We start from the raw sequence: 19915 nt of genomic DNA, 5'->3' as shown, positions 1-19915 counted from the left end.
CGCCGCGGCCGTCGCCCCGCCGCCGGCGAGCGTCAGGCGAGGGGGGGGCCCGGCCCGGCCCTTCCCCTGGCCCCCGCGCCCCGAGGATGGCAGCGCTGCCCGCACGAGTGGCTGGCGGCGGTGTCCCTCCTCTTTTTTTTTCCGGCAGCGGCGGCGGCGGCGGCAGCGGCGGCGGATCATTGTTGTGTGGGAGGAGGGTGGCGGGGATGGACTTGATCTCTCGGGTCTCCTGCTGAGGCGGCAGCACAGCGCGCCCCGCCGCCCAGCCAGCGCCGCGCCGGGCAGGGAGGGACCGGCCCGGCCCCCCGCCCGCTCCCCGGCTCTTTATTTTTAGGGGGCTCTGCTGCTCCTTTCCCTCGCCCTTATCTTTGCCCCCCCCTTCTCCCCGCCCGCACACACGCACAGGGACACGCTCGCACCCTCCTCCGGTGCCCTTTCATCCTTCCCCCCCGCCGTCCTCCCGCGCCGGCTGCTGCCGCGGCAGATGCGCCGCGGGTCACCGCGCAGCTGGGACTATGGTGAAATTTCCAGCGCTCACTAACTACTGGCCCCTGATCCGGTTCCTGGTCCCTCTCGGCATCACCAACATCGCCATCGATTTCGGGGAGCAGGTAAGGCAGCGCCTCCCCCGGGAGCGACCCTCTCCCGCCCGCCTTCCCGCAGCGCCGGTCCGGCGGGGCTCGGCGCCTCCGCCGGGAAGGGAAGGGGAGCCGAACCGGGCAGAGCCGAGCCGTGCCCCGCCGTCCTGCCGCCGTCCTGCCCCGGCTCATCGCGGCGGGCGGGGACTGCGGCCCCATCGCCGGTGGGGGCAGCGGGCGGCCGGTGCCGCCGTGCCTGCCCCGGCGGCGGCCCGAGAGCATGGGCTGCCCCGCACCCCCGCGAGATGCACGGGAAAGGACGGCGGGTTTTGGTTTGTTTTGCGGATTTTTTTTTCCCTCGTATTTTAGGATTATATAATCTCAGATTACATAATGCATTCGCCAGGGGCTGGTTTTGTTTTATGCCCCCGCTGACACAGCCGCTCAGGTGCAGCAGCCCCTAGCGCAGTGCAGCCCGGTGGCGGCGGCGGCTGGAGCAGGGCGCGGGGAGGGCTGCCCGGCTGCCGCCGCCCGCTGCCGAAGGGCGCCGCAGACCCCCCCGCCCCGCCGCGCTGCCGCTGCCGCAGCGGTTCGGCCCCCGGCGCCGGCAGCCTCCGCTGTGGCATCGCGGGAGGAGGGCGGCTTCCCGCAGGGAGCCGCTCCGCACCCCCTCGGTGAGGGGGCGACTTCCCGGCGAGTCTCCGAGCAGGTGAAGCTCCGGCTGCGCCCCTGCCTCCGCCGGTGTTCGGTGCGCCTCAGCCGTGCTGCAGTTCCGTAGCGGTGTTGGTGACCTAAGGCTGTACCCTGTTATAGGCACCGAGAAGATACCCAAACCTATCTCCCTGACGTGCAGCCTTCCCGCTTCGTCCTCCCAGTCGCCGCTTGCAGCGTTTGCACTGAAAACATGTTCAATGCTTGACGTACCCAGTCCTCCTCTGCCCGAGCTTTCCCCGCAGGGTGCTCGTTTGCCACTGCGCTGTGGTGTGGGAAATCTCTGCTCTCATGTTTCGGTATTTATGACAGTCCAGGCCCCGGTCTTGTGTTAGGCTGCACTATATAGGGCATTATCACTAATTACATTTTTAGTAGGATGGTATACACTACCACTTACAAGCGTTAAGCTGGGCAGCCACACTAGATATTGCATCTCAAATAGATTTATTCTTATCCTAAGTCACTCGGTTTTACTAAGAAGCTCTTGTTTTCTAAGAAGAATAGGCACTTGCTCCTGTGCTCCTTGAGCAAAGATATCAGAAAATTAGTGGGTACTTTCAGGCATTTGTAAAGAGGAAGTGAAAAGAAAAATATTACAGTGGGGAAAAAAATAACTAACATTAATCATATGTTTGTTATGGCTGTGTCAGTTGCATTTTGATTCCTAGTCCCTTAAATAAACTGTGATACTAAAAAATACAATTTCATCCTTGTCTGAGAACTACATGCTTTCCTACTAAGTCAGTCTTCTATAAATCATACTCAGTGGGGAGAAACAGAAATGTAAAGATAGGAGTGACAAGAGAAAAGGTGATTTAAATGCTAATAACTGTGCCACGTTAATAACATACAGCAGAAGTTAAATTGAAAGCAGTTCACTCAGCAAACTGAGTATGACAGGTGCATAGCTACAGTTTGCTTCATACAAGGTCAGTGTGATTCAAGATCCATGTCAGTCTATAAAAAACATCCCCTTGGCTTCAGTGTGCTCTGGACCAGGATTTAAAAAATCTTACAAGTGAGGAGCTTTCTGTCTGCTTGGGTAGTGGTGACATGGGAGGCATGTTAACATGTGGATGATACGTGTAAACACGTACTTAAGCAACTTTGACAGCATTAGGAACAAGAATATCTTAGAAAATGTGTTTTATTTCATAGCCAAGTAATAGAATTGGCCCTCCAGGAGGTGATTAATTGAAAAGGGAGAAATCTAGGCTGCTAGACATCTAGCTCCTTTCAGGAGCAGAAACTGGAAAGATAATTTTTGTACCGGCATTACTTACATGGAAATCAGGAAACCGAAGCAGGGACAAAGTTACTCCAGGTCTGAAGGGTTCCTCTTACAGACAAAAGCATAGTGATTTTATTTTCTGGTATATAAGACATGAAGTTGTTTTTTACACTTGTAGGACATTACTGTTGGACTTGTGAGGTTGAAAATACGTTAACTTGCTGAGCCAGTCCCCTTTCTGCTTTACAAATTTGTAATAATTTTAATGCCAGGTCTGAATGGAAGCAATATAGAAGAACGTGTGTGCCAATAGATAGCTCTGAAAAGGCTACTGTACCTCCTCCTGTGAATGTGTGCTGCAGATAACAAAGATTTCTAAGAATGATAAGGGAAGAAAAGTTTGCATGAAGTAATATTACCTGCTCTGGACAGTACTGTGAAGGAGACAGAAGAACTATAGGTCAGAAGTAAGAGATCACCGTCAAAAATTAGGGAGAGAATAGACCTTGCCTGACCAGGGAAGAGTTGTGTAAGAAATGCTATAAGTCATAAACCCTTTTGATGTGTGGTATTCATACATTGCTTCCTCAAGTGGGGATGATATTTGGAAGCAAAGTGTTCAAAGCAGAGCCTTTTTAACAAACCCTTATGCTTAGATACCTGAGTTTGAAAAGTGAGAAACAAACATAATCTCACCTTTTTTTTTTTTTAAATTACCTTTAGAGGCTTTTCTGGATGTTGGTAGTTGTAATCAATAGCAAACAACACTGGGAAATTACCAGAGCCTTGGTTTGCAACTGTCTCTATAGACTTCTTGCTACTTTAAGAGAAATTTACAGTAAGGCTAAAGAATATTTGCAGAACATAGATTGAGGCTGTCATCATTGGTCCATATAAGATGTTTGCAATGGCAAGTGTGTTTAGTTTACAGGAAGTAAAAAATACTGGCAGAATGCTTAAGAACTAATAAGCTCGGCTCCTGCAACCACTTCCAGAACTGCTATAGCCAGTGAAGAGCCTCCTGTTGACCTCTGGACCCTAACCCAATAATGCCTTAGGACAAGGCTATATTACTGCAATCTAGTGAGGTGACCTCATTTGTTCATCTCATAAAATCTCTTAGACAAATACCTGATTTTTCCCCCTACTAAAAAAGGTCATCCTGATGCATGAGCAGGTAAATTACCAGCATATTAGAGAGATAAACCATTTCTAACCTATTTTCATTATTTCCTTCTGCAGCCCATTTCCAATTTATTTACAGTGCTACATGGCTTTTATGAAATGAACTGCTACATGGCTCTCTTCTTAGAGAAAGGCCTTCAGGAAAATAGTCCTAAGTATTTTGGCTAAATGTTCTTTCTCCACACAAATATGTGTCTCCACACAAATATGTGTCTTGAACTTAACACCATCAGAAGAGAGATGCTCACTTTTATTCTGCTGTTGAGAGCGTTTAACTCTCAGTATGTTACCCTGAGATTCACAATAATTACTGTTGTATTTAAAGCTCAGTTGTTGGAAAGCAGAGTTTGCATTAAAAATTCTGGCTCCCTTGAAAAATGTTGTTGGATGCACTTGCTTGGAAATAAATAAATAAATGGCTCCAATGTGATGAGGCAAAACGCAACCTCAAACAACTCACCCAGCAAATGATAGCACTGCTACCCTGTGGGCTCCAAAATCTGTCACCACCCACACAGTTTCAGAGCTGCTCACATACATAGTGGTGGCCTGACTTGTAATGTCTGTGTGCATTTGCATCAGCATTATTATAGGGGGGAAAGCTGAGGTGTGCATTAGTTCACTAACGTTCCTGGAAGCACAGAATCGACCTTAGGCAGCAATTAGCGAGTGTGGCTGGTAACTGAGGATGCTCACATCAGAGGATGCTCACGGGGTGGCAAAGGCCAGGCAGAGAGCAATATTTTGATCTCAAGGCCTGTCTGCAGTAGTCCCTTAATTATCAGTGGGAAACACTAGGAGGGTATTTTTGTTTGGGTTTCTTTTTTAACTTTCTAGCTAGCCCCTGGATCATTAGTTGCAGTTGCTGTCACTAGCTGTTGGTTGGGCAGTTTAACTTGCCAACATAACTGTTACGTATGCAGACATAACGTTGCTCAGTGGCTTGCACGTCCTTGGAAACTAAAACTGAGTAAGGAGAGCCTTGCTGCTGCTTTCTCCTGATGTCATTCGGGTGCTTTGGTTCTGCAGAGAAGTTGCCATACCTTGTGCGTGGTGTAGTGATTGGTATCAAACAGGCGAGCCATAAAGGAAATGCTAAATGTTTTGGTTTCCAAATTCTTTTGCAGTAATTGCTTTGAAACAAACTGTTATTTTCTTGTATTTGATTGGGTTTTTTTGGTTAGTTTTTTTTTTTTTACTTAAAAAAAGAAAGTGTTGCCAGAAAAAGAGAACAAGTCATGAATAATGTATCAAAAAGAATTAGTGAGCTTATTGTCTGCCCATGCCATTTGCAAACTTGGTAGGGGGTTAAACATTTTGATTAATGCCTTATGAAGCTTGTTTTGGGGGTAAGTATTATTGTCTGGACGTTCAAAACAAGTAAGGGAGAGTTCACATTCCCAGCTGTTCACCAGGGATTTGGGCCAAGTTGTGTAACCTTTCTGTGGCACAGTTTCCCTGCCTTTGAAGTGTGCCTAGACACCTACCTGTATGTAGATGTAATGAAAATTCATGTCAGAAGAGCTCTAAGATGAAAGGTGCTGTATGAGTGCAAAGTACTCCTGTTATTGATGTTGTGAGAGGTCAGGGACTTGCTTAAATTGTGTAGGACTTTAGTACCATATAAATAAGAAAGCTAACGAAGTCTTGTAATTTGTATAGAACATGACTGTATGTTATTACCACAACCACATTACTAATAGAGTATGCTGATGAAAATGCCCTGTTTGTTTTAAATGAATGTGAACTACACAGCCTTTTAAATTAAATTTAGATGAAATTGTGGTGAAGAAGCAAACATATACAGAGTATATTATCAACGGAAATTTTTTTGTAGTTATTATTTTCCATGGTAATATTTTGAAGTAGTTAATTTTTCCTTCAGAATTCACAAGACAAATAGTCAGGGAAATAGCTAGAAATGATCACTGAAATACATCTAACTTTCCAGTTTAAAATTAGCAAATCCAAGTGAGTCCTTCTATGAAGGATTGAAAAAGAAACCACACACCCCCAAAGTAGTAATTTTCAGAATTTATACCTTAGTGCTGGCTCCAGAGACTTTCTTCTAAGCAAAGCAGCTTTATGTCCTTTTGCACGCCAGCGTGAATCCTACAGCCTTAGTTCCTAAATGGTCATCTAACAAGCACTGGGGGTTTTCACACCAGTGCTAAGTGGGCTCTAGACCACTCAGACAATTCTTGAAACTACACAAGTGATTAATTAGGCTTCTATGTCTATGTTAGTTGTGCTGAGTGTTAGATACCAGGCATTGCATTCACCCCTCATGCAGAGCATTTGCTGGTGTTTCACAGCAAGCAATGCATGCTGAGATCTGGGAAGAAGTCAGAGATCTCATAAAACATTTGCAGATAAAATTTCTGCAAAGTGCTAGTGTTCTTAAAGGTGACAAAGACACATACTCCCGTCAGCTAAACCAACATATATTTGTATTTTATAGCACTTAAGGTGCAAAATAAACAGGTTACAAAGAGCAGTGGAGCTATCACCACTGGAGATTTCAGATGATACTAGAAATTGTGAGAATGAACCTGCTAATGAGGTGTCCATTCCCTGCAGTGCTCCATGTTGCCATAGTGTAAAATACATAATCTAAAGCTAGGACTTGTGTTATGCCTTTCTTGTCAGTATCTTCCCTTTTTTCATCATATTCTCTCCTTCCTTCCCAAAACCTTCCAGTTTCCTGCCTCCCACTTCCCATGGCTGTGTCACCTCTGCTCTAAGGACTTCTCCAACTAGCCACTTCTTTATGAAGAAATTTAATTAATCTCAAAACTGTAAGTTCAGATGATATTTGCCCACCAGGTTGCTGGAAAATGAAACTTTGAGGTCTGTGGAGCGGAAGCGATTCTCCCTGCCAGAAGACTAACCAATACAGTGGGAGACAAGGAGCACTTACAGTTTTGCTGAGCAGTCCCAATTCCCAGTCTCTAGGCTGGATGGCTCTCTGTGGAGGTACTACAGTCATATCACTGGATTTTCACTGAAAAAGGTTCAGGGGGTAAGCAAATACTTCTGATGCTTATTTCAGAGGTAGGGAGATTTGTTTCTCCTCCCTTTGCCAGTGAAAATCTAGAACACTAAGACAGCATCAGGAAGGAGAGATGAAAATACCCCAAGGCTTATTTTAAAACACGGCTTCAAAACTGAAATTTTGAAATGTCTTAGAACCACTATATTCTGCATCATAGAGAGAAATCCTGAAATACAGCTTTTGGCTTTGAGGTGAACTGTTTTGGGGGTTTTCTTGTTCAGTTCTTTTGGTTGCCTGTTCCCAAAACCAAGAAAGTTGATTTCTCTTCACATTTGTTTTGGTCTGAACTGATTTATTTGTAATCTTTGCTCATTTTGCTGCTGTCTGAAGAACTTGATTGTATACAAAGTCTTATATGACATGACCAATCTTATGACTGAAGATAAGTGTCTTTTTATATGCAAAGGAGGTATATACTCAAGGATACAGTTTCAGAAGTGCAGATTCTATCTGTTCCTGTCTTGATCCTAGACAAGACATTTATCTCTCTTTGTGTGAATTTTGTCAGTTCTAAAATTGTGATTTGTTTCACAAGGCAGCTACAAAGTTTACTTCTTCATGTTTGTAAAACATGGATATAAGTTGCTATATAAATAGAAAATTTAAATATGTCTGCCAGCTCATGCAGAAAACTGTGCATAAAACTGAGCAATTCCAAACAGATTTTGCATTGCAGATACTTTCAGAAATCTGTGATGTTTTTATATATTACTGCTGAGCTCAATTCCAGTTTAAATGGTATATCGGAACACGTGTTTCTTAAAAAAAATTATGGAAAATTTGTAAGTGCCTTAGATTTTAACAAGCTAATCTGATCAGCTGTTGGTACCTTATCCTTTCTGTACTTGGGAACCTGTGGATTTTGGGGTGAGGGAAACAGGAGTGTTACTATGCAATTAGATCATCAGATTGCACTTCTTTCTGCCTGCTTGATTTTCTACTGACACGATGTTGCTGTAGCTACAGTTTTAGGCACCACCACTACCTTTTCAGATAACCATTAGCTGGGGAATCAAAAAAAGAGCTGCTGTAAGAATAAGAGACCTAAATGACTCGTGAACTTTAGTGTCTGAAGCAGCAAAGCTCTGCAGTTCTCCCATCTTCTGTGTCCTCTGTGGTATCACCTCTTTCAGATTGTCCATGGAACTTCACTACCTTGCTTTAGGGTTTTCCTACATATGTTTTTCTTGATGCAATGCAGAATAAAAGAGTCTGCATGAAACATTAACTAAGAATGACTCCAGGTGTAAATATACATTTGTTTCCAAAGAGGCATGAAGTACAGCACTGTTATTTGCAAAGCCACAGTTGATTTCCATGGCCCTTTCAAGAGCATTCTAGAAAAGGACAAAGGAAAAATACTGAAGAGTAAAGAGCAGTTTATTGAAAAATAAGTGCCACAAGGGGATGAAAATCAAGTGCCAATTTAATTATTTTCCCTAAGATGATGCAAAAAATTCAGTGTTCTTGATTTGGCAGGAGTGTTACAGTTGCAGAAAGGGTGGTCACTGTTGCCCAGCATGCCCAGTTTGCTTTACTTATGTAGTGGTTCAGCAAGAGTTCAGCTTTTAGCGTGGGAAGTGAATAAACTGCAAGACACTACTTATTTTCAAGTGTTTGCTTCACATAGCATTTTTAATTGCTGAGGCAATTTTTTCCAACCTTTCTCAATTTTCAGAGGCCTGAAAAACTTAAGTGGAGGTGCAGAGGAAATTCACATCCATAGAAGCCTGAGAGCATATTTGTTTTTATTTTTATTTTTTAGTAACCTGTTTCCAACTCCTTGTAAACATTCCCTAAAGTACAGGGTTCCGTGGGACTGAAAGCTCAATGCACCAAAGCATGTGCTAGTACATTTGCCAACAAATACATTTGAAAGGCTTTTGGCTGGGAGATGGTCTGTCTTCTGGCCTTCTTACCTGTGTTTTGTACCTAAATTAGTGAATTAAGTCAGATGTAGGCTGTACGTGAGCTTTCATGACTGGCATGTTTTTCACCTCTGCTGGCTGAAGAATGCACTGGTGCCTGCCAGCTGGGACTGATTGTTTTCCTTCATCAAGTCAGATGTGCAACATGAGTAGGTATAAAGGGTGGAACCACATGGCACCCACTGTTCTTCCTCTGTTTTTCTAATCATGGTGTTTGACGTCTATGCCCCTGAAAATATGGGCTTTATGTCTAGATTTCATTGGGCTCATTTTCTTGTTCACTTCTTGCTCACCCATCCTTCATTCTGCTGCATATCAGTGACCAGTATCTTATTTTTGTAACCTCTGTGTTAGTGTATCATAGCTGCTGTTCCTGTAGCCATGGGCAGCTAAGGTGAGGTAGCTCTGATCTACCTCTAGCTCTGAGGTAGCTTCCCTCTTCATGGCAAAGGCTTTCCTTACCACAGCATACTAATGTGCTCCAAGAACTTGACAACCTTTGATCTCAAATATGCTGTCCTGCAGATGAAAGGCTGATTCTTGCACAAGTCCATCATTGCCATTTCCTCTGTCAGCATCTTACCAATTAAAAAGCCTCTAGCCCATTTGAAAAGAAAACAAATTGTTAGCAGCATCACAGGGTGGGAAGACACATTTTTGGTACTGGTGAGAGGGGAAAAAATGTCAGTTAGGTAAGAGAAAAGTCTATAGAAATGAAGCATTTATAGCTCAGACGGAAAAGGGAATTTGATAACCATCTGCAGTTGTATGAACTGTGGTGTGGTCATAAAGGAGAGGAAATGGGGAAACGAGGTTAGCTAGGTCACTGCTGAGGAGGAGAATGTGGCCAGGAGCAGTGAGAAAGATTGGGGCAGTTAAACACAATTTAGACTGAAAAGGTTTCCAGATGATTTTCCAGTTAAAAAGCAGAAGTTATTCCCTCTCATACATTACTTCCATCTAAAACATGACACAAAGAGTGCTGTGCTTTAAACAGTGATAGAGTAGTGGTGGTGATTGTTTTATGTAGGTTCAAATTCAGTGAGTCACCAAAAGCAAAGACTGCTGTGATCACTGTAAAGTGCTGTACGTGATGGGTCAAGTCTGAAGACCACATTTCCTGGTGAGGGAGACAAGCAGCTTGAGAACCACATCCTCTTCAAAGTGTTCAGTGCACTCTACAAGGGCGATGTGGTTTGGGGCTTTTACTAATGTAAAATAAACAAAAACTGCAATTCAGAGGTGTGGAATTTCTATTATTAATGATTAGCAGTCACGATACAGTTTTCTTACAGCACTCTGTTTTTCCCATGCTGCCTTCAAGATTCTGGGATACAGATACAGAGAGCACTTGCTAGGGAGAGAAACCAGAGCTACCTAGCTAGTAGAAGTATTGACTGTGAGTCCCTGTCTTGTTCCTTTTAGGAGCGTGTACTGGAAACTGTGTGCCCTTTGCTACCCAGGTGAGCAATACACAGTGTTGGGGTCTCCCTGGCAGAGCTGAGTGGAAAAAATCCAAACAAAATGAGCTTATCAAAATAGGGGAACCTTTCCAGTGTGAGAGAATTGAAGTGTTGAGATTTCCCCAGCGCAGAAGTAAGGGAAATCTTAACTCTGCTTCTTAGCTGGAAGCTTGCTGAGTTTTTTAAAGGGCTTAAAGGCATAGCTACCGTGAGACAAAACTTGGCTAGTATCAAGGCAAGCATCAAGGACATTTCAGGTCTTGTGGTCTCATATGGTGCCTGCCCAGCCCTGCACCCTTTCTTGACCTTTACAGTCTTTCCACTTCAGTTCTGAGGGTCCTTTGCTTGGTTCTCCTGTGAGTGCTGGAGTGTGTTGGTTACACAGACACCCATGCAGCTTTGTCACCCAGCTGGAGCTGCAGTGCAGCTCCTTTTCCTGGTTGCTACCAGGGAGCCCATGCCTTTTGCCCTCACCCTTTGGTAGCTTACTCCATCAGTCCATCACCCTTCCTCCCCCTCTGTGGCATTTTGGAGATGACTTTGAGTGTTAGAATTATTTGCAACCCACTGAGCCCAAGAGGCCAGCTAAGGAGATGAGTTCAAACCAGACACCAACTCTGCCTGGCAGAAGTGAAAATACTGGGTGATGTACTTGGAAAGGAGCTGGTTTTCTCCATTTACGTGGCCTGTGGTGGTGTTGAATAAATCTTCTGATCTGAGTGTTTGGATCATCCTCTTCATTAAATTTTAATTTTTGCCCTCTCTTGCTCATAGGCTTTTGAAGCCCATCAAAATAACTAGTTGTCCTTGGTTTTGTACAGTCATGGGAACGTCTCTGGTCATTTTCCTCTGCACTTCAGTAGCACATAAAAACTGGTAATGTGGGGCTCCAGACTCAGCGTGACAGCACTGTCAACTTCCCCTATGGTTGTGTTGGGGTGTAATGATTTTGCAGTCTTAAGCATTTCCTTGAAAAGAGAAAGAAAGTCCAAACCCCACAACATTTTTCAGCTCCTTAAAACACCAAAGGTAGTCATCCACTGAAAGCTTTGTCTTTGTCACAGGTAAATACATTTTTCACACCCTTCTTTAATACCCACATGCATATATACATAGTTTGTTGTGAGCAGGAGACTGACTTTATAGGAGAATTATACACTGATTGGTGCTAAAGTACTGTCTTGATTACTTACTGACTTATATGCAAGGCAAAATGGCTAAGGAAATGAGAGGGGCTGTAATTGCACATGTACCTGATGTGGTGTTTATAGCTTGAGCCACCTCTGTTACATGTTGTATGTGCAAATGCTGGGGTTTTTTTCTGAATCTATGGTTTTCTACATGGATTTCATCTTTTCAAAAATGTGACCTTGAGAGCACTCCTGATCACTGCACCACTGTTCTTTATATACTTGTGGGCAGTCATTTTGCTTCAGAGTGTTTTATTTCAAAGCATGAAAGCATGACGACCTTTCAGCATTCACAGTCTTGTTCTTATATGAGCTTTCTGAGATGCAGTCAACAGTCTACTGGTTAGGACATGTTCCAGCATTGTAATAGTCTTGGGAAGAGCTTTTGTCAGCAGTGCCTTCTGACTCTGATATGTAAGTAGTGTATTTCCCTTCAGCTAATACTGTGCAAAGGCCAGCGTTTCTCTCTTTAATAAATTTATGAGAAATCGCAGCAGGTAGCCTGCTTGACATTTTCTTATTCTAGGCTTGACCTGTTGGTGAGCTTTGAATTGCTGTCCAGAAGAGGCTAGTATCGTTGTGGGCTAGCTTTTTCAAATCGGAGCATGCCTTTTTTGTCAGCTGCAAGCTCCTACCGCATCGTGGGTGGTTGCATCACTGAGGAGAAAATAGCTAGTGAAGGCACAATCACTGCCTCAGGACTTCATCAAGGAAATCTCATGTGAAGTTACATATTTGTGACTTGAGCTCCAAGGGTTTGGTCATGCTTTGCAGTAATCTGCAGATGTGGGGTCTGTTGTATTCTGTGTGTATCCACTGATTTGAAAGGGGAAATGAGTGGTAAGAGAGAGGGGTTTAGATGAAGAGGGAAGCTGTCTGAAAGGGAAAAGCCTACATCTTTGGCTTCAAAAATATCAGCATATCCCAGAAGTCCCAGTGTCCAGCAAATGCCTGTCTTGGGTCATGTAAGCTTTTCACCATACTAGAAGGGCTGAAATGCTTACAGGCAAAGTAACTGCAGGGTTATAATTTCATCACTAATATCTTTCTGAATAATGAACTAGATACTTTTTCCACTCTCATCCTGCTGGAAGTCTAAAGTAGACAAAGGAGGCATGGCAGTGCAAATTTAGCTTAACGAGAAGGCCATCAGGTTCTCTATGCCCAGCATCATTAAGAATGTTAAAGCAATACTCGTCCAGTTGTTGATAAGGGATAACCTGTGCATAACTATAGAAATAAATGGAGGAAAAAATATGACTCACTAATATCCTTGAACTTTTTCCAAGAACAGGTAAGAATAGTATCAGCACCTGAAACAATCAGATATGAATACAGCGATTTCTAGATGAGTTTGCTCTGTCTTTTGAGAACTCTGCGTAGGGAGCACCATGACAAGAAATAAGATAATTGGCTGACAGGGAAGTGGTTCTGTCTGCAGCCAGAAGAACAAAGGATATTTGAGTTTCTTGTTTTGGTTTTTTTCACTCTGAACACGCTTATAGCATTAGGGACCCTAAGCACTGTTTCACTTTGCTGTTGACACACTGTGGGGGTGAGGGATGCACAGACAAGCTTGGAACGATTACAAGAAAGGATTAGTAGCTGTTTTGCAAGAGGTTACTATTGCAACTTCTGGGAGTTGGTTTCAAAGGCAACTACAAGCATGAGTGTCTCTCACTTGCTCTGCATAAAGAATAATGCCTCTATAGTCTCATGACATTTAGAATCAAATACCTCTACCCTTTCCTTCTTTCTGTTTTGACCAGATAAGATTCTATAACCTCAAATCTTCTGTGTATATCCCTTTGTTTTGTGATTCCTTTGTGAAAGAAAGAAAACAACCATTAAGAAAGAGAGAAACAGGATATAAAAATAAGGAGCTGTGCACAATTCAGCCCTTTTTTTTCTCTTCCACTGAATCCCTGCATGGCAGCGCACTGACACAGGACCATAACCAACAGACTGGCGTCTGCAGCCTGACAAGCTGAAAAGCTTGGATCGAGCATCATCAGTCTCATATTTTATTGTCTGTTTTTGGTCTTTGTTTATTTAAAACCAGGGATTTTTTTTCAGCCCTGTGCTGGGGCTTCCCACATGCTGCCATGTTTGGTGGCCCTGGACAGCTCCTGTCCCTCCTCCTTGTCATCCTGCCTCTCATTTGCTACCCTTTTTTTGTCCACAGTAGTCTGTAATCTTCAAACATCTTCTTTCCTTCTGTCCTTTCTACTTCTCCTTTTCTGTGCCTGTCCCGCAGGCTGCCTCCAAAAGCACATCCCATTGCTGTTTACAGACAAGCAGTCCACTGTAAGTATGGCAGCAAGGTGCTTGCTCCCTGCTCCCAACAGATTTCTTCCTTGCAAATGAGAGGCCTGGTTCAGCAAAACAAATGATTAATTAAAAATCTTTCTTATGTTTGTGGCCCTTAAATGTAAGCCTGAGTTAAGCTCATGTACGGGTATTTATCTTGTATGAGATAACAAGGCTTCAAATGAAGAATGTGAGCTTTGTAAAGCTGGAAGACCTTATCTAGCAAAGGGTCTGTGCTTGCCTCTTCTTCCTTCAGACATGCAGTTGCAGTACCAGGCAATGTGCTACCCAGCTATCTGTATTCCTCCTTTTGCTTCCCACCATGTCAGAGCCAGGTTGGGTTGGTCTGGTTTAGATTCTTGTTCTCTAGGATCAGGCAAGTCACAGTACTGGCAAGGCACGGCTGTGGTTGCTTTGCCACTGCCAATGACCTGTGGCTCCCTCTCATCCTCACCCAGGTGGCTTGCTTTGAATTCCTGCTCAGCGCAATGCTGTGTAGGAGAAGCAGTGAAATTTTTGTCCCTGCATGCTGATGTCTGATGGCACGTGGTAAATGCCTGCTGTCCTCATTGGTGGCTTTTTTTAAAGAAGTTGCAAACAAAAGTCAGTGATGTCAGTTAGTGATTATTCTCACTAAGTCTTAAAGCCAATTTCTGGATCACAGACGAGAATAACATTGCCTGCATTCCCCACATGCCTGTTCATCCTGCCATTATGTCTCATTGCTGTAGCTGAGCAGGAAGGTTTTCTTACCTTCGTGACCAGAGATAAAGATGTTGGAGTGCTGAGAGAATCTAATCTCAACAAAGCCCCTTTTGGATTAGAGAGTACTTGCTCCTTGGTGTGTTTTTTCAAAGACAGTCCTTGGAGGAAACCTGGGAGAAGCACGTCAAACTCAGTCAATTGTACGTGGGCATGAATATATTGTGCAGAGAGGTCCAGGTGCTGTGAAAGTGTTCACTGTAGGCCTCAGACAAACGTGTCCATTGTGAACCTGTGCATTGCTTGAGGGACTTTGGAGATGTTCATAACATTTTTTAACATTATAAATATTTTTAAATGCTATATATAGTTTGTCTTCAGACATTTCCAGGTCATAACTAAACTACTAGGTTTCCAGATTAGAGATGGATGGCATGAATAGCACAGTGTGAGTCAGCCCCATCACATGTTCTAAATTAAACTTGTGCTGAGCCAACATTGATCCTCAGACTCTTTTGAAAATCCCCCCACCTTACAGAAATTGCTGATAGTGTTTCTGCAGAAGTTGATAATGAAGAAAAAAATAAAGCAGAAGCATGGAGGACAGTAAGGAAGCAACAAGCCAGCTGGGAGAAATCAAAACATGCAACTAGGAGAAAGTATTCTAAATAAACAGATCAGTGAATTAACAGCTTCAGTAGCCCATAGGTTTTGGCTTGCCTAGCATTCTTAAGAGTTCAAATTGCAAACCTCTAACTTTGCAGAAGCAAGGCTATCTCCTAATCAATGGCTGTTTCCCTACCTAGGCACTGCAAGCTGCCTGAAGTATCATTGCAAAGGGCTTCTGTTTTCTGGGAGGAAAAAAGAACACCATGAAATGTGTGAGGATAACAAAGATCAGAAGATAGGAGATTTTGGAGGGTTTATCTAATGACCTGTCCTCCAGTAGAGATAATAATGGTTTAAGTGAGATTTCGCCTGGGATACTTTGCAAAGTTGTGGCCATACATACTCAAAGCAGCTCAGTTCGAGCTTGTTCAAAAGATTAGGAAAAAGAAAACTCAGCTCTTAATTTCTCAATTTTTTTTCATCATCCTATCTGAGGAGGCAAAACTGAAAGGTTTTGGTTTCTGTAGTCCAGCAAAGATAGGTAGAGCATGATTAAGGTGGTTCTGTGTGAGGGAGATGGGATCATATTCTCTGATGAGAAGATGTTAGCCTACCTGTAAACAAGAGGAAATTCAGTAGCAACATGACTGTGAAAAGACAGTGAGTGCTTTTAAGCTGGAAATGAGGAAGGCTCCCAGCTACCAGAACAATGAGACTCTGGAAAGAGCAGGGTCAGCAAAGCTGTACTACTTGTTTTTAAGATTGCATTAATGAATGTCATGCTATTGCATGTGCGCCTGGAGAACCACAAAGGACTTAAGCGTACACCCCTGCAAGTTGTTTACGTTCCCTGTGTGAAAGGAAGGTAGCAAACTTCTCAATCTCTCTGAATATGCCGTGGTTCTAAAATACGTTTTTGAATCTTTCTTCCTTGCTTACTTGAGACCTCCACAAACCCTGTTCTGTCAGAGGAGCAATCCCCAAAAATGCAAGGTGTATCCTCCCATGGGGACACTTAGGCAGAGGGCTGCCTCTGCAAGGCTGACATTGCTGCTGCTGCTGCTGCTGCTGGCACCAGCGAACAAACGAAGCTCTGTTCATTTTCGGCTCCAGCAGAATGAGCAGGGGGTGGGGAACAGGACAGAAGAAGGATGAGCCTGGGGATGGAGGTTGCTCAATCAAATGAGAAAAATATAATGAGAGAAGACAATGTATATTCAGTTTCATAAAGAAGTTCTTTCAATGATAACACGTTAAACAAAATCTGGAAGGGTTTGGTAATTCCCTTTTATCCCTGTTCACAGGAGAGCTTATCTTCTATTTTTTTCTGTTTTGAATGCTAATGATAAATCAAATCTGATCATCTTCTTGTTGCCATTGACCCTGATTTAGAACAATCTCAAAACATAAAATACTTTCCCATTTTCTGACTGCTTATGTCTTCTCCTAGCATTCCAAATAGCAGGCTGCTGTTTTGATATGAAAATCCTTTTAAAGAGGGAAGCATCCAGACTGTACTGAGAACACTGGAAGAGACATCTTCCCTTGCCACTTCGAAAATCTCAGTGTGTATATTTCCATCTGTTTGAATTATGCTGCTTTTGTCCTTCTGAAAGCAAAGCAACCATTATTACCATAAAGAGAAAAAAATCTATTACGAGTTTTACAAGACACAGTGCTTTCAGAAATGTGGCATTTTAGAAGCACAGGCATTAAATTTGTTGGCCTCTGCATAACTGTGGCTACTAAGAAGCCATATTGGTGTTGTTCTAGTAAATTAAAAATATGATTTTAAAATGTTTTCATGATGTGACTAGAACAATGCATCCTCTAAGGAGAGCAAATGCTGAAACATGAGAGTCTTACTTCTGTGTCTGAGAGGTTAAGCATTTTCCTTTAGGTGAGTTGTGGTTGAGGGAAGAGGGACTTTTATTTGACTCGGGGGCTTCTGGATTCTTTTTAGTTACACCACATACATGCAAGTGTTTGAGCGCTGATGAAGCACAGTCCAATTACTCTGCTGACAGCAGATGGAAGCAAAGGGCCAGACCATGAGGTGTGTGCTACCTGCTCTGCCCTGTGGCCATCATCTGGCCCCACTCCTTCTTCTGCCCTGCTGAAGAAGGGTGGCCAGGGAGAGGGGTAGGCAAAAGGTTTGTCTCACCCTGTCACTGTTGTATGTGGAAAGAGGTGAATCCTCTGACCTTTATGAACGCTGTTGACGATTTTTTGTTTTTCTTTAATCAGGGCAGTGTTCATTCCTCCACAAATAAAGTGGCTGATCTGTTTACTTTATACTTGCATCCTAGAGTTGGAAAGGTTGAAGTCTCTCTGCAGCATAGCTATTACCTTTTCATTGCTAATGATCACTCCTCGTTGCTAGACTAATGCATGGGAAAATGGGTGCAGATTTGGTATTTCCCTCAATATCTTCACTCCTTGAATAGTCGTTATGATCCCTGCAGCCATAGATAGGTAGCAATGCCCTTAGAAAGTAGAAAACTGATTTTTTTTCTGCCCCAGTCTTTTTAAAAGACTGGTCTTTTTCATTCACTCTTGGTAGTGAGTTAGAAATTTGCTGTATCATTGTTAACTAAGTAGAATAAAGACAGTCTGGAAATAGAAATTGCTGCAGCCTGTGCAGATAGAAATCAGCTGTTGCTCAATGTCATTATGAAACTGTGGAGTCATCAGAAATAGTCCTCACAGGGAACGTGAATATCGGGCACAATGCTGGGTTTCCAAATTGAAAATAGAGAGACAGAAGAAGACTAATATCACATGACATAAAAGTGGCTCCAATTCTTTTTGGCTCGCTGGAAGTTTTTGGCTGTCTGTAATATCTGATACCCACAGAAAAGATACCTGAAGACCCATGACCCATAAATGCACTCCTAATCCAAGATAGTCTGTAGAGTTTCCCTATGCTCAGTGGGAACGTTCTCCACATTAACATTGAAGCCATGCAAAAACACAACCCTTGAAAGTGAGTAGGAGGAGGAGATTTAGGAAAGGATAACTTACCTCGTCAATGACACTGAGGAATAAGACACTCAGGAGAAATCCAATAGCATCAGCGGTAGAGGTCCCGTTAGCACTGTCAAGGAGAAAAAGGAAAGCCTTTAAGAAAAAGAGGCAATAAATTTGCTTTCCAACTCCTTTATCACCCATTACATAAAAAAGCCTGAGGGAACAAGATCTTACAATTGGAAAGAGTCTTAATGGCCCAAAACTCAGCCCAGACGTTTAAACAAAAGCTATAGTCATCACATTTCTTTGCTTTCTGGACAAAGAACTTATTATGTAAAAAGCAGAATAAAAGTCAAGGCCCTTGGATATGCCAATAAGCCAACCTCCCTTTATTCAGACAGTTAAAGAACAGATCAGGAGAGAGGACCAAATGCAAGGCTTCAAGCAGCAGCCTGTTAACCCACCAGACCAATGTGGATTTGAGATGAAGGTCCACCAGTTTTTCACCTACAGGGAATCACACTGTCTGTGCCCTTGGAGTTTCCCTTGTAACATCAAAGCCCATGACTCTAAAGAGCCCCCAGCTTCTGTCAGAAGTTAGTGCTGTTGTAAAAGTGAGGGGCATCTGTTTGTTCATATAATATGACTCTTCTTCTTCTGTTTCCAATAATGATGAAATCACTGCTGAGTCCTTACTGCATAGTAGTGATGTTTCAAAAGAGAAAGAAGAAAAGACGATGTTATTGTATTACTGCCTCAACAATGCCTCTATTCTGTATCACCAGGACTTGTTTGCCATAGACTGAGAAGTCAGCAATAAAGGAGAAGGTAGCTGGCACTCATTGTTGACAGAAAAAGAGACAGGAACAATGTGTGAAAAAGCATCTTTACTTATGAACTAATACCAGATAATCCTAATGAGGCTGCAGGATCTCAATTTTTGAAAGCGGTAGTCAAATCTCACAGATTTTCATGAAACTAACAAAATGAGGCAAGGAATTTTCTTTTCTTTTAATGCTCCAATAGCCTGGTATTTATTTGTAACTGAAGAGTACTTCTGTGAAGAATTCACTAGCATTGTTATAGTAAGATGCAGAGCTCCCAGGAGAGATAAGGAAACCACCGTGTCTTCCTTCACTGGATACCCAAAGAGTGCTGTCTTCGATGACTCCATTGGACATAATTTTTGCCCATTGGCAGAGCTGGAGGGCTACTGCTGAGAAGAATAAGCTCAGATCTGAACAAGCAAAAAGCTGATTTTCACTATACAGAAGTGTGAGATGTTTTCTGGGAATACAGCTCAGATAAACCTGATCCCTCATAATGTTAATTCCATGCTATAGTTCAGTTACAGCACTCTGTATTTTAATGCCATGTTTCATTCTAGTTCACCAGCACTGTAGTTTCTTAGTATTCTGAACACCCAGCATGTTCCCTTAAAAAAAAAAAACAACACAGAAAGTTCTGTTTTCTTCGAATGTTCTTTCTAGTTTGCATGACACTGCAACTTATTTACTGTTACAGCGGTAGCCAAAAAAGATTGTTTCCTCCAGAAACCCAAAGACCCACCTTTTCAATGGAGCTCATTGCTTCTGAAGTTTGCACTTTGCCTGTCAGCAAACATCTGCCTCCAATTTCTATGCAAATGTTCTTGATCACATGTATCTGAGTCATGTTTCTTCTGGAAGCATAGGCAATGAATTCTCTAAATATCAAGCTGACCTGATGTTGTACTGAATGGCCACTTATTTGCTGCTTCCTGTGCTGGGATATCTCCGATAGCAGTAATGCTGCTGTGTTCACAGCTTAGATGTCAGCAGTGGGATAATTCATAGCCCAGTGGGCAATATCCTATAAGATGCAACGTGATAAAAATACACTCTTCAGAGAACCTCACAATCCTAAGGAAGTTTCCTTTGTTCCACAAAAAAACCTCCTTGCCTTGCCAGATCTCAACACTTCTTATTCAAAGAGCACCTG

General features: G+C 43.0%; 1 protein-coding gene across 1 annotated transcript in view; it reads left to right on the top strand.

The window, feature by feature from the left end:
- Window positions 1-293: 293 nt before the first annotated feature.
- Window positions 294-19915, top strand: part of ANKH (ANKH inorganic pyrophosphate transport regulator) — a 98831-nt gene continuing 79209 nt past the window's right edge. Inside the window, exon 1 of the mRNA XM_027681697.1 lies at window positions 294-611. Within this exon, the coding sequence (XP_027537498.1) occupies window positions 516-611 (96 nt within the window). The 5' untranslated portion in view covers window positions 294-515. The remainder of the gene's footprint in view (window positions 612-19915) is intronic.

The sequence above is a fragment of the Neopelma chrysocephalum genome, unplaced genomic scaffold, assembly GCF_003984885.1.
Source record: "Neopelma chrysocephalum unplaced genomic scaffold, ASM398488v2 Primary Assembly neopelma1_22b, whole genome shotgun sequence".
NCBI classification, from domain to species: domain Eukaryota; kingdom Metazoa; phylum Chordata; class Aves; order Passeriformes; family Pipridae; genus Neopelma; species Neopelma chrysocephalum.
This window is presented reverse-complemented; position numbering and strand designations above follow the sequence as displayed.